This window comes from Oryzias latipes, chromosome 17 (genome assembly GCF_002234675.1).
Source record: "Oryzias latipes chromosome 17, ASM223467v1".
In the NCBI taxonomy this organism is placed as follows: Eukaryota; Metazoa; Chordata; class Actinopteri; order Beloniformes; family Adrianichthyidae; genus Oryzias; species Oryzias latipes.
In genome coordinates this window covers 12424097-12439595 of record NC_019875.2, presented here as the reverse complement: position 1 = coordinate 12439595, position 15499 = coordinate 12424097, and the positions used below count along the sequence as shown (strand labels likewise).

At 45.0% G+C, this 15499-nt stretch overlaps 1 protein-coding gene across 2 annotated transcripts; it reads left to right on the top strand.

The window, feature by feature from the left end:
• Nucleotides 1–3574: 3574 nt before the first annotated feature.
• LOC111949110 (kinesin-like protein KIF20B) lies at nucleotides 3575–13561 on the top strand. Of its 2 annotated transcripts, none has more exons than XM_023965534.1 (2): nucleotides 3575–6016; nucleotides 11319–13561. In XM_023965534.1, exon 2 carries the CDS (start codon nucleotides 12194–12196, stop codon nucleotides 13001–13003), a length of 810 nt encoding a protein of 269 aa, XP_023821302.1. In that variant the 5' UTR covers nucleotides 3575–6016; nucleotides 11319–12193; the 3' UTR covers nucleotides 13004–13561. Both variants share the same exon structure in this region; 1 of them encodes a protein (XP_023821302.1).
• Nucleotides 13562–15499: the final 1938 nt, after the last annotated feature.

Sequence of the window (15499 nt, the reverse complement as noted above, 5' to 3'; positions counted from 1 at the left end):
AAATGCCCAAGGGACACCCACACAAATGATCTAATTTCCTTATATCTGACACCCAGGCTGAACACATGGAGCTCACACCTTTCACTTTAAGAGCATTGACAGCCTTCACCCTTTCGTGTTGCTCAAGTGTACACTACATCCTGTCACTTGTAGCATGCCTGTAGCAAAAATACATATGATCATTTGTCTTCAATTTAAAAGTTTCTTGCGGGTCGTCTGCATTTCCTGAAAGACTGTCCCATTTTTTCTCCTGCAGACAGCTTGTATCCACCCTTATGGGCAATTGAGACCAAGGTAGACTCCAAACTTTCGTCCATAATGTCATTTCTGAACCTCCTCTTTGGTCTTCTGGGCCTCTTCCCTGGTTACTTTAGGCTCAGGATCCTTTTACCAGTATAATCACTGATCCTCTTCCCAACATCTCATTCTGATTTCCTGCATTTATTTCCAGAATATCTACCATGAGCTGATCCTCTGAGTCAGTCCTGATTTTATCACCCATTCCAACCAGCTCCAGTAGGTGGCAGTGTTGTATCATGAATGAACCCACTCACACCTACTCATTCAGAGACACGCATTATTCTTTCACTTTTGTGTACGGCTGTCAGAGGGAGCCTTCATCTGACTTACTGTCCCGCCCAGCAAAGGTAAGTGTTTATCAGATATTTTCTCCCCACCCCACCCCCCACCCCCGCTCTTCTCTTTGGCTTCATCTCTTGTTCTCGCTTTCTTTCTTTCGCTGCATGACTCTGAGTCTTGATTTCAGTTCCTGTAAGCAACTAGGGTCAATTTGGGATGAATTGTGTGTGTGTTTGTGTGTGTGTGTGTGTGTGTATGTACTGTTTTTCTTAAACACTAATGAAGTCAATTAGCAGTCACTACTCTATGTATCTTTTCAGATATTCCAGTATTCTGGAATCTCCACAGTCATCATATACTGTATCTCAGAGTCTTCCTGCAAATCGGAGTGCCTCAGGGTTAAACTCTTGAACTTCTGCCGTTTAGCCTTTACATTAGGGGTGTTCAAAGTTTTTTTGGTGAGGGCCAAATACAGAAAAATGAGGAAAGGTCCGGGCCGCACACAAGAGGTGATATATTGACACATGATTACTCTGTACCGGTATTTCTAACTCACCTATAATGTGAAGAACTTCTCTCAGTGGGAGCAGTGATGCTGATCTGTGCCACATAGAACAAGCGCACGTCAAAATGAAACATTCACTCAGACAATGAAACCTCATTCCAACCAGGCAGTTCAGAACGGGTTTATTGAGTAGCTGAAGCCAGCAGATCTTTACATACGCAGCCGTTAGTGTGGTTGACTGGCAGAGTGCACAATTTTGTAGTTTATAAAGAGTCGACTGTTTTCTCAGAAAAGTAGACCAAAAAAAGGGCTTATGGCTTATGACCAACGAGGACAATTTTAACATTAAATGCACACAAATTAAAAAGCTTCATTTTACAATTACACTCTGTGACAAAATATGCAGCTATGAACAAAAAAAAAATTCCAAAAACAAAACAACAAGCTATTTTTTACATAAAGGGAATACTTTTTCACAGTTCAGAATGTATTTTCTTCACTTAGTAGTTTCACTCTATCTCTGTGAAGCGTGCAAACACGGCTTTGCGAACACCATCCTTGTAGGTGTCAGACGGAGACAGCTCATAGGAGCTTCCTTTACTTCCTAAGCCTGTGCCCTTTGCTCTTATGAAGCCTGTGGGGAGACGTGAAGGCCATCATTAGGAGAGACAGGCAGGCGGCAACCCCTCGTGTAACGCTGCTAATTACACGAAGAAAATAGTGAAGGAGGCCTGGATGGACGGCGTGTGTTGACTCACCGCGATGGGAAAAAACCTGTTGATCTTGCAGGCTAGCTGGCATTTCCTTGAATTTCTGTGCTCTTTCGGCACCTGTGTACAAAGCGTAGCTGCTCTGATGCTTGGTCTCATAGTGCCGATGGACATTTTACTCTTTCATCACGGCAACATCTTCAGTGCAAATCAAACAGACACACTTTCCGTTGATTTCCTTAAAGAAATATTCATTTTCCCACCGTGTTTGAAATCTTCTACACTCACTTGCTATCTTGAGTTTCTTCGGTGCTCCCATTTCTGGTGACTCGTAGTACACATTCTTCTTTGCTTAATTTTGTTTAGTGGAAAAACACCTTTCTGTGACCGACTCCATCTAGTGTTGAAACTGAGAAGTGCAACAGAGTTGAGCTCAAGCGCCATGTGCGGGCCATATTCAATTATATTTTCAAAATTTGCTGCGGGCCAATAAAAACAGACCCGGGCCACAGTTTGCCCGCGGGCCGTAGTTTGGACACCCCTGCTTTACATGTTTGGTTTGGACCAGTTCATGCAGACTAAACAATGTTTGTTACCATATAGATAAAACTGGCTTAATGTAGTTCTGTCACAAAACTACCATGGTCCAGTGGATTCTGCTGCTGCTTGGAGTAGCAAAACTCCTGGAGGGAAAAAAAAGACCAAAAGCAAGATATCTTGGAGTAAACATAACCTCTTTGAGGATAGAAGCAGCCAATCTTCTCTGAGTTCCGCCTGAATGTTTGACCTTCACCTTCAATCAAAATTCAATTTTTCTTTTTAAAAAGCACCTTTCATCTACAAAACAGCTCAAGGTGCATAACATCATAAAATCAAAACAAAATTGCAGAAAACACCAATCCCTATTCATGCAATAAAATAAATAAATAAGCCCCAGACAATAAAATACACAAAAACAAACACAAGTAAAAGAGAAATGACTAAAGCAAAAAAAAAGAGTTGAAGCAGAGAGAATCCAGTAGGCGCCGTCTGCCCTGTCCTCCTATTGGCCGGGGTGTCAGGATAGACACAAACACCCTAGCCAAGGGTGAGAAAACACTTGTAAACATTCTAATTTGGCTAAAAGACATGAAACATGTAAATCTGTGTAAAATGATCAAAATATGGGAGCAAAAATTTCTAGATGAAACAAATATTTATCACATCTATGTGATAAAATATCATAAAATATTAGAGTAGAAATTCTAGATAAAAAAAATAAAGTAATAAAATGATGTGATAAAACATCATTGTAGGTGCCATGAATTAAGTGTGGTCTTTCTTATGTTAAATGAATATAGATTTGTTTTTGATTATAGGTTATTGTGTAGGTAATCAGCTGGTGGGTCACATGGTTGTGGGTGGTGACATTAATTGACTATAACTCACCTGTGGTTTTTTTCCCCTGTGTAAGATGGAAGGGGGGGTGAGCTGGGTTGCCGTATTTTTTGTTGACCGCTTCATACGCTTCATATGCTTCATACGCTTCATATGCTTTATGCGCCACATACGCTTTAGTTTATACGCTTTTGTGCTTTTCCCTTGATTCCTTGTTTTTTCTATTTTTGATCATAATATTACAAGTGGATTTACTTACCTTCATTTTTCCATTATTAAAAGCTACAAAAATACAAACTTCGTTGTGCTCTGTCTATGGTTTTTGAGCGCGTCATTCAAAAGCCGGACCCACCCAGCGTCAGCCTCTCAGCGACTGTTTGGTTAAGTCTCTACATTTTGTCAACAAAAAAACTGGCCAAAATAAACATGGATATTTTGTGATTGAGCAACGGAGCTGAGATTCAGTTCCACGGACGGACATTGGGGAAAGTGGAGGTAGGCGCTGGCTGTCAAGTTAAGGAGGAGCTGCTATCAAAGCGAACTACAGCCAGGTAAGACCACCCGTGGATGCGCATGGAAGCTGTGCCTGTGGAAGGAAGGATGGCGGTTCAAAAGTTTGAAGACTTGGAGCAATCGTCTGGCTCGTAGCTGAAGAAGCTTTAGTTTCTGCGCAAAACATTCCGGTGCTGAGTGACTTTGCTGAGTGACGCAATGCTGTGACGTGTGAATGCGCTCTATTGGTGAAGTTGCCGCCCCGCTGTTTTTGTTCCATATATGGAGATTATTTGGATAAAGTTTATTTCGCTTCCATGAAGACAATATCCAAGGGTGGCTAAAGAATGAAATGTTTCTAGAAATCACGCTGATGCTGCATGTTTTGAAATGAACAAACACTGAATGAAATGAATGACTGAAGGTCTGATTAAAATGGAGCGTGATAAAAGACTGATTAAACCAACGGCCAAGGCGTTGGCAAATAAAATCGAAAAGCTTCAACATGAACGAAAAATAGCAGTGAATAAAATGAAATCACTTATACCAGAAATGAAATCACTTATGAAGACAAAAGAAAATGTTTCACACGTCCAGTCATGTTTTAAGAAATTAAATCAATTTTGTGTAACTGTTATTGCCTCACATGATGTTTTGATGCCTTTACTCATGGAGGATGAGCAAAATGGACAAAATGAGTGGTTTGACAGCATCATGACATACACTAATGCATTTAAAGAAGATGTTGAAAGATGGCTGAGTGGGTCTGAAGACTTGCAACAAAATGGAAGCCCCCATTTGCTTCAATCAGTTCCAGCTGTAAAAGATGAAGAAATGCTTCAATATCTAAGAGAGGATGGTCCACAAATAAATATTCCTGCATCACTGCTCAGTACAGAAGACATGCAAGATGACATTAAACCATATGACAGTGTGTCAAATGCTGAAGATAAAACTTCAGTTTCTGGGAGAAGGTCTGTTGCTTCTTCTACTTCATCTGCACGTCTGAAAGCAGAGGCTGACCTGGCAGTGTTAATGGCAAGACAGAAACTACTAAAGGAAAAACATGAACTGGAGGAACAAGAGGAACATCTGAAGAGGAAGAAGGAGCAACTTAAAATGGATGAAGACATTGCAGCACATGTGGCTAAATTGAATGTGTTACGATCTCAAAGTGTCACAAGTTCGAGGAAGTCAACTAAATACTCTGATGGAATGGATTCTTACTTGGAAAAGGAAACATCAAAACGAATGGTTCTTAATATTGATGCAAATTCCTTTATTCCACAACCATCAATAAAACAAAGAGATACTAAACAAGAACCCTTGGATCAAGGAACAAGGCATAGAAGGAAATCTCTACCTCTATATGTTGACTATGAACCTAAATATGAACCCAGACAATATTCAGAGAATCACAACAATAATGAACAGACTCAGTACAGAAGCCCTTTGAATGCAGAATCAGAGTCAAGAGATGAACATAACAACAATGTGCTGGGACTTATGAGAAAGCAGAATGAAATAACAACGCTCTTGATTCGACAGCAATTACTCTCATCATTACCAAAGAAAGAAATACCAGTTTTTGATGGAGACCCATAGAACTATCATGCATTCATTAAAGCTTTTGAGAATGGTGTGGAGAAAAATACGGACGATTACAGTGATCGACTGTATTTTCTGGAGCAGTACACCAGGGATCACGCAAAAGAACTGGTGAAAAGCTGTCAACATATTGCTCCAGACAGGGGCTATGTTAAAGCCAAAGCTCTACTAAGGGAGCATTTTGGAAACGAACATCAAGTTGCATCTGCATATATGGAAAAGGCTCTTACATGGTTGCCAATTAAGACAGAAGACCTCAAGTCACTCCAAGACTACAGTCTTTTCCTTAGAAGCTGTTCTACTGCTATGGAAGGAGTGGACTATTTGCGTGAGCTAAACATGCCTGCCAATATGCTAACCATTGTAAAGAAGATGCCTTACAAGTTCAGAGATAAATGGAGAACTGTAGCCTGTAAATTACAAGAAAAGTACAAACGAAGAGCAACATTCAGTGACATCACAGACTTTATTGAGAAACAAGTTAAAATCTTATCTGACCCAGTATTTGGAAATATACAAGATTCTAACTCAATGACAAACAAAGTCATTAACAAACCTAAACTGCAGCCTCACTTTGGCATAAAAAGAACGAGTTTTGCCACTGCTGTGGCTCCTTTGGAAAGTAAAACATCACCTGCAACTACATTTAAGAAACAAACTTTGAGGACATGTCTTTGTTGTGGAGGAGGACATAAATTGGATGTGTGTCCACAGATGGAGAAGAAAACCCATAAAGAGAAGATAGGTGTCACGGGTCCGCCTTCAGCTGCCTCCCTCCTCCCTACTCTTCATTGGAACCAGCTGCACCTCATCACCTCATCACCAGCAGACCTTCTTAAAGAGATCCATCCCAGCATACTACGCCAGTCCGTTACACTCTCTCCGGTGCCTACGCCTGGTCTCTAGTTTAGTCTAGTTTTTGCCAAGTTAAGCCACGTACTTACCTTGCCTTGTTCTACGCCTTCAGATCCGTTCCTCCATGGGTGCCGCTGGTTGCTCCTCGTCACAGGCTGTCTACGCCGTCCTCGGCTCCACCACTCGCTCCAAGCTGTGCTCGCCGTCCTCGGCGCTCCTCCTCGTCACAGGCTGTCTACGCCGTCCTCGGCGCTTCTCTTCGTCCAAGACTCTCATCTCCTCTCAGATTAAAACTTCTGACTCTGCCTCGTCTCCTGAGTTTCTTCCGGGTTCCAGCATCTGGGTCTCCATAGTGTTCAACCATGACAGAACGGACTGGACAATGCCCAGACCCAGCTGACCCGGAAGGATTCCGCCTGGCAGTCACGCAGCAGGGGATTGCCCTGGGACGCCAAGCTGAATCACTGAATCAGATGGCCACCGTCCAGCAGGATCTTTTCCGTCGGCTGGATGGAATATCTCATGCCCTAATGGAACTTACCAGTCAACAATCTTCCATCGCCGCAGCCAGCACCTCCTTCTCTGCCACCGGAAGTCCGGGCTCCGCTATCGCTAACGCAGCTAACGAAAACATCCGCCTTCAACCCGAGATCTTCCAGGGAGACGTCGAAGCATGCGGGGGTTTCCTCCTACAATGTCGGCTAATTTTCCAGCAGGCTCCGCGACATTATCATGCCGATCACAGCAAAATAACCCTCATCGTGAACTCTCTTAGGGGTAAGGCGCTCCAATGGGCGCAGGCTTTTCTTACTGCTAATCCCAGACACCAGGTCCCATTCGAACGTTTCATAGAGGAGTTTCGTCTGATGTTCAACCAGCCCCGCAAGGAGGAAGAAGCTACTCGCCGACTACTAGCTCTCAGGCAACGCAGCAGATCAGTGAGTGACCATTTAATTGACTTTCGTATCCTGGCGGTGGAGGCAGGTTTGCCGGACATCGCTCTTAAGGGGGTGTTTTACCAATCTCTCAATGACTCCATCAAGGATCATTTATGTTCTCAGCCCGAAGCCAGTACTTTTGAGGAGCTAGTCACCGTGGCCTTGCGGTCTGACGTTCGCCTCCGAGAACGCCAGGCTGAGCGTCCCCACTATCAAAAGAAAACTGTGGTCAAACTCCTGCCTCCGACATCAATCACTGAATCTCTCCATCCCGTTTCTCATGAACAGGCCAGAGGACCCCCGGAGGAACCTATGCAAATAGGACACTCCAAACTTACACCTGAGGAGCGGCAGAGACGTAGAGACGACCTGTTTCTACTGTGGACAGTCGGGTCATCTCGTTCATCAATGTACCTTACGTTTAAACGCCAGGACCCCCCGCTAGACGACAGGCCGCGGGCGGGTCACCCTCCTCTCACCACTGAGAATACCTTTTTGTACATCCCTGTCAAGCTATGTAACCTTTCAAGAACCCATGTTTGCAAGGCTCTCATTGATTCTGGTTCCGAACAGAGTTTTATTGATAACCATCTGGTGTCTGAGCTCAACCTTCCTACAGAACCATTGGAACATCCTGTCAAGGCGGCTGGACTAGGAGGCCAACTCCTTACTCACATCACCCACCGCACCAAGCCCGTACAACTCATCTCTTCTGGTAACCATCATGAATTCATGCAGTTTTATGTCACTCAATCCCCCCAATCTCCGGTCATCTTAGGTTTTCCCTGGCTGTGCGCTCATAACCCGCAGTTTGACTGGGTCAACCGGCACATCACCAACTGGAGTACTGCTTGTATGGCTAATTGCCTTCGCTCCGCCATTCCTTCAGTTCCCACTAGTCACTGTCCTACTCCGGAGGTCATCGACCTTTCCAAGGTACCATCCTGCTATCACGACCTTAAGACTGTTTTTAGTAAGGCCAGGGCTGGCGCTTTACCACCTCACAGACCTTACGACTGCTCCATAGAACTTTTAAAGGGGGCTACTATTCCCAAGGGTCGTCTGTTTAATTTATCCGGCCCTGAGAAGCAGGCAATGGAAAAATACATCCACGAAGCTCTCTCTTTTGGACACATACGTCCCTCCTCCTCTCCTGTCGGGGCTGGGTTCTTTTTTGTCCAAAAGAAAGACAAAACCTTACGCTCCTGCATCGATTTTCGAGAGCTTAATCAGATCACTGTTAAAAATAAGTATCCCCTCCCGCTAATCAGTTCCGCCCTTGACTCCGTCCAAGAGGCTCGGGTCTTTCCTAAACTAGACCTTCGTAATGCCTATCATCTTGTCCGTTTGAGGGAGGGGGATGAATGGAAAACGGCATTTAACACACTTTGAATACTTGGTAATGCCTTTCGGGCTCACTAACGCCCCCGCCATTTTTCAACATCTTGTAAATGATGTGCTTCATGATTTTCTTAACCGTTTTGTTTTTGTATACTTAGACGACATTCTCATATACTCCCCTGACCAGGCCCAACACACCCACCATGTCCGGCAGGTACTCGAGCGTTTACTCGAGAACCAGCTTTTTGTTAAAGCTGAGAAATGTGAATTCCATGTTTCCACCATCTCTTTCCTCGGGTTTATAATAGAGGCAGGTAACATCTGCCCTGATCCTGCTAAAGTCTCTGCCGTAACTAATTGGGAACCACCTGAGTCCAGGAAACAGCTCCAACGTTTCCTCGGTTTCGCCAATTTTTACCGCCGGTTCGTCAGGAATTACAGCAGCATCGCTGCCCCTCTCACTAAGCTCACTTCGGTCAATTCCCCCTTTATTTGGACTCAGGAGGCTCAGGCTGCTTTTGACAAGCTCAAAGCCTTATTCACCTCTGCTCCCATCCTCATTCAGCCCGACCCTCTTCGCCAGTTCATTGTCGAGGTTGACGCCTCCGACTCTGGGGTCGGGGCGGTTCTCTCCCAGCGTGAGAGCGAGACCGGCAAATTAAAACCTTGTGCCTTCTTCTCTCGCAAACTCTCCGCTGCGGAGCGTAATTACGACGTGGGTAATCGAGAGCTCCTTGCCATAAAACTCGAGGAGTGGCTAGAGGAGTGGCGCCACTGGCTCGAGGGTGCGGATCAACCATTTATTGTTTGGACGGATCATAAAAACTTAGCTTACCTCCGCTCCGCCAAACGTTTAAATTCACGTCAAGCCCGATGGTGCCTCTTTTTCGACCGTTTTTCTTTCGTTATTACTTACAGGCCTGGCAGCAGAAATATAAAACCAGATGCTCTTTCACGTCTTTCCAGCATCAGTGACAGTCAGGAACCCTCTCCCATTATTTCCCCCACATGCATTATTGGTCAACTCACGTGGGACATTGAGACCCGGGTCTTACAGGCCCAAAACGAAGAACCCGATCACCCTCCAGCTCCTGCCAACACCCTTTATGTCCCCTCCTCGCTTCGATCTGCAGTTTTGGTCTGGGGGCATACCTCTCGCATTTCCTGCCATGGGGGCATTCAAAGGACTCTAAAACTCCTCCGAAGGAGGTTTTTCTGGCCCACCATGGAGCGCGATGTCAGGGAGTTCGTCGCCGCCTGCGAAGTCTGTGCACGCTCCAAATCCACTCACTCTCCTCCAGCCGGTCTGCTCCATCCTCTGCCTGTTCCTCAACGTCCTTGGTCCCATCTCGCCATGGACTTTGTCACTGGTCTGCCCCCCTCACAAGCTAACACAGTAATACTCACCGTCATCGACCGTTTTTCTAAATCTGCCCAGTTTATTCCTCTTCCCAAGCTACCCACAGCCACAGAGATGGCCGATATTATGGTCCAGAACATATTCCGCCACCACGGCATTCCCAGTGACATTGTCTCAGACCGTGGCCCTCAATTTGTGTCGCAGGTCTGGAGGGGCTTTTGTTCTGCTCTAGGGGCCACGGTCAGTTTAACTTCTGGACATCATCCCCAATCTAACGGACAGGCAGAGCGCGCCAACCAGGAACTCGAGGCTGCGCTGCGCTGTTTGGCCGCTCAAAAGCCGGCCAACTGGTCCTCGTTCCTGGTCTGGATAGAGTATGCCCACAACAATAATCCCTCATCAGCCACTGGCATGTCCCCTTTTGAGTTTTCCTTGGGTTACTCTCCCCCTCTTTTCCCCTCACAGGAGTTAGATCTGGCCGTGCCCTCCGTTCAGCACCACCTCCAGAAGGTTCAGCGCGTCTGGCAGCAGGCCAGGGCCACTCTCCTGCGCACTAGGGGGAGCAACTGCCGGATTGCTAACCGCCGCAGGGTGAGGGGTCCGACCTACCAGCCGGGACAGAAAGTATGGCTTTCCTCCCGTGACATACCTCTTCAAGCCACCTCCCGCAAGCTGGCCCCCCGGTTCATCGGTCCATACACGGTCGAGAAGCTTATTAACCCCTCCTGCGTGCGCCTTAAGCTTCCGGCAGCCCTCAAGGTACACCCCGCTTTCCATGTCTCTCAACTCAAGCCCTTTCAGGAAAGCCCGTTGTGCCCGCCGTCCACTTCCCCACCACCCGCACGGGTCATCGACGGTGCTCCTGCTTTCACGGCCAGTCGGGTGCTGGATGTTCACCGCCGGGGCCGTGGGTATCAGTTCCTGGTGGACTGGGAGGGTTACGGTCCGGAGGAGCGCTCATGGATCTCCCGCTCCCTTATTCTGGACCGTACCCTCGTCGATGACTTTTATCGGGCTCATCCGGATCACCGCCCTGGACCGCCTGGAGGCGGTCATTGAGGAGGGGGGTCACTGTCACGGGTCCGCCTTCAGCTGCCTCCCTTCTCCCTACTCCTCATTGGAACCAGCTGCACTTCATCACCTCATCACCAGCAGACCTTCTTAAAGAGATCCATCCCAGCATACTACGCCAGTCCGTTACACTCTCTCCCGTGCCTACGCCTGGTCTCTAGTTTAGTCTAGTTTTTGCCAAGTTAAGCCACGTACTTACCTTGCCTTGTTCTACGCCTTCAGGTCCGTTCCTCCACGGGTGCCGCTGGTTCCTCCTCGTCACAGGCTGTCTACGCCGTCCTCGGCTCCACCACTCGCTCCAAGCTGTGCTCGCCGTCCTCGGCGCTCCTCCCCGTCACAGGCTGTCTACGCCGTCCTCGGCGCTTCTCTTCGTCCACGACTCTCATCCCCTCTCAGATTAAAACTTCTGACTCTGCCTCGTTTCCTGAGTTTCTTCCGGGTTCCAGCATCTGGGTCTCCATAGTGTTCAACCATGACAATAGGCTTCTTAAGGGAAAAAGGTGTCTGTTTTGGCTGTTTGTGTATTGGACACTTCAGCAAAGACTGCAGAAAACGGATCTCTTGTGAAAAGTGTGGTCTTCAACATCCCAATATACTTCACATTCCTCAAAGAAGAAATAACCCTGGTCAAACTGAAAAGACAGATGTGTCAGTGGACAGCAACATGGTGTCAAGTGGGCTCACTGGGGCTGGTAATGATAATATTAAACTCCCTATTGTTCCTGTACAAGGGAAGTCCAAGAAGGGTGACAAAATCATTTCCACTTATGCTTTCTTGGATCCAGGGAGTACAGCGGTTTTTTGCACAGAAGCCCTAAGTAACAAGCTAGGTCTCACAGGAAAGAAATCACGCATTCTCTTGAGGACTATGGGCCAAGAGAAAGTTGTGAGCAGTTATGTTGTTTTAGGATTGGAGGTTGCTGGTTTACAAGGTGACAACTTCTGTGAACTACCAAAAACTTATACACAGCAGCATATGCCTGTCCACAAAGGGAACATCCCAAAAGAAATGGATCTTCAAAGATGGACATATTTAGAACCTGTTAAGTTGCCTGAGATAGATTCAGATATTGAGCTGCTAATTGGAGCAAATGTTCCCCAGGCTTTGGAGCCATTGGAAGTCATTAACAGTGAAGATGGAGGACCCTATGCTATCAGGACAAAGCTGGGATGGACAGTGAATGGACCTCTGAGAAGAGAAACTGATGGAGCAACCAACTGTGAGCACTCAGAGATATCAGTCAACAGAGTGTCGGTGGTGGAGTTGGAGGAACTTTGGCAGCAGTAGGAGGACTGGACACAGAAACTGAGCCAAGAAAAGGAAACCTCCAGCAAACAACTGAATGATTTTAAAGAAATGCTAAAGGTGAAGGACAGGCAGATGGAGGAGAAGCTGGCTGAACTGAAGACTGCATCCAAGGACAGAGAGACTGAGCTTCTGGAAAAAGTGCAGGCAGCGCAGGAAAAGGAGTGTCAGACAGTGCGGGAGGCCAGACGCAAGGAGGTGGAGAGGTGCGAGGAGCTGCTGGCTATTGCACACAAGGCCATCGCTCAAAAGGATACAGAAATGGAGAGGAGAGCCGAGGAGATCAGCAATCTGAAGAAAATAACCAAACAGGACTCAGAGAAAATTAAGAATCTCAGTCTTGATCATCAGAGGAAAGAGGAGGACTCTTCAGATCTCCAGGAAAAATTGACCAAATACAAGAAGCAAATGCATCAGGTCCAGAAGAGGATTTCTGCAATGAGAAAAGAGAAGCTCCTGAGACGGAAGCTGGCTGACATGGAGAGAACTAAGAAGCAGCTTCAGTGTGACCTCCGTACCAGGGACAGAACCATCCAACAGCTCAGACTGGACAATCTAACACAGGATGTGATAAAACACACAAGCTCTACAGTAAGGCCTGTAAAGACGGCAAAGGACCGCATGTTGGAGGAAATGCGATTGGCTCTAGTGAAGCAGGACAACATGCAGGAGAAGATGGAAACAGTCTTGGAGGAGAAGCTTACCCACATCCAGGAACTCTGCAACAAGGTGGACAGGATGAAGAGCATGCTGCTGCAGCATGACTTGACTGATGGACATGAGTGTGACATAAGGATTAATAAGATCATCCTTATGAGAAGAAAAGAAGATGGGACATCAATTATGGACTTTATATGCTAGGTTTTTCAACGATTCATGTCCCCTACTAATATAAATGTGTGTAATTATTATGTGTATTAACTTAATAATTAGGGGCTGGTGTGTAGGTGCCATGAATTAAGTGTGGTCTTTCTTATGTTAAATGAATATAGATTTGTGTTTGATTATAGGTTATTGTGTAGGTAATCAGCTGGTGGGTCACATGGTTGTGGGCGGTGACATTAATTGACTATAACTCACCTGTGGTTTTTTCCCCTGTGTAAGATGGAAGGGGGGGTGAGCTGGGTTGCCGTATTTTTTGTTGACCGCTTCATATGCTTCATACGCTTCATACGCTTCATACGCTTCATATGCTTCATACGCTTCATATGCTTTATGCGCCACATACGCTTTAGTTTATACGCTTTTGTGCTTTTCCCTTGATTCCTTGTTTTTTCTATTTTTGATCATAATATTACAAGTGGATTTACTTACCTTCATTTTTCCATTATTAAAAGCTACAAAAATACAAACTTCGTTATGCTCTATCTATGGTTTTTGAGCGCGTCATTCAAAACCCGGACCCACCCAGCGTCAGCCTCTCAGCGACTGTTTGGTTAAGTCGCTACAATCATAAAACATAAAAAGAATGAAGAATAAGAAAAAAAAGATATGACATGAAATCTTATTAAAAGCTGATTTAAAATGGTGTGTCTTTAATCTATTTTTAAAAACCTCGACTGTAGATGAGGCCCTCACATCCTCAGGTACTGTTCCACATACGAGGCCCATAGTATCTAAACGAGGCCTCGCCGTGGCTTTTTGCCCACACTTGTCCTGACCCTGGGGACCCTCAGCAGGCCATCACAAAGAAGAAGACCCCAATTCTCCCTGATGAACCAGATGAACTTTTTAACCCTGTCCATTTAAAGGAAATGCACAATACAATTGAAATCAGTCCATTTGATATTTCTGCATGATATCTTGCAGATACAGGCACAAGAATTTGGCTAAACTGACTGGTTAACTGGCAATCCTGAACGGCTTGCATTTTATTTTTCTTCCATAAAAACATTTTTTTAAAAGAAATCATAGCATCTTTTACTTGAAGTCTTTTGATTTTTTTAAACTCTAAATGATTCTCTTTTAGGTTGGTGTGTTTTTCTGTGTTGTGGTTCAGGAGTTCAGCTGTGACCACAAAAGATCTAGAAAGAACTGTGGGTAGATGAATCCCTTTGATATGAAAATGTGCTTTGAACACCACTTCCCTCCTTTTTGAAGAGTTGTCCTATATTTGGTTTTCAGGTTTTTGTACAGCCTCTTCTACACTTTGGATCACTGTGTGTCTATAGCACAGTAGTAGAGAGCTGTGTCAGCCAGGGTTAACTCTCTGATGATCAGTTCAGTTGATGTGTCTGTTGTTCTGGATTCATATCGTTAATCTGGGATTTTTCCAAAATTTTTACTTTTCGCTCTTTTCCAGGGAATAAACTGAGGAACCTGAAGGTCAGAATCATGTTTGTATACTAAGTTCAGTAAAGTTTCTATCTGCCTGTTATTTGCATTTCATGGTAAAATAACTTCTTTCGGTTCCTGTAAGTTGATCTTGATCAGGAGAGATTGAGTCTCCAGCTGTGAGTCCTGGAAAAAGTGGAGAAAATGAAGTCATTAGATGAATGAGATGATGAGTTGATGCAGCAGCTTCAAGCAAACTTGAATCTCTGTTCTTAAACTCACCTAGAATGTGAGATAGAAGCAAAAAGAGGCAAAGCAACATGTTTTTGGAGTTCTTGAAGCCACACAGACAGCAGATGAACTCTGTTCTTCCACTGCAGCACAATGAGGAAGAAATAATGTGACTGGAGGATGTGAAGTTCAGTGGGCGGGGCCAATGAGCTCTTTTTCAGTTCATCTCAATCAATTAAAGAGTTTAGTTCTTCCACAGCAGCTCTGTCTCTGATCTTTAGTGCCTTCATTAATATATGTGACAAAGGTGGAGTCTTGGGGATCCGTAAATGCACAGTGAAGACACCTACAGGAAAGAGAGTAATACAGCCAGGAGAGTTAACACTTTATAATAAGATTCCTTTATAACTCCAGTTATGAGACATTAACAAGTAACGGTATTGTGTTTATAGGCCTTTAGAGGACATTTATATTACAATTGTTAACATTTGCAGATCTCTTTAAAATGTCTTATAGGTCTAAATCATGTCTTTATATAGGCAATAATGAGCATCTGAAGGTTTGTATGTATATTCATAAGCTGATTATAAGTGATTAATGCAATAATTGTGTCTTTCCTAGTTTAAATGTTTTGCAGCGCCACAAAAACCCAATACTTTGAACACATGTATTGATACAACTACTCGCCAGCCACTTTATGAGGTACACCTTGCTAGTACTGGATTGGACCCCCTTTTTCTTTAACTGCCTTATTAACTCTTGGTGGCATAGATTCAAAAAGGTACTGGAAACAATCCTCAGAGAGTTTGGTCCTTATTGACATGATAGTATCACACAGTTGTTGCAGATCTA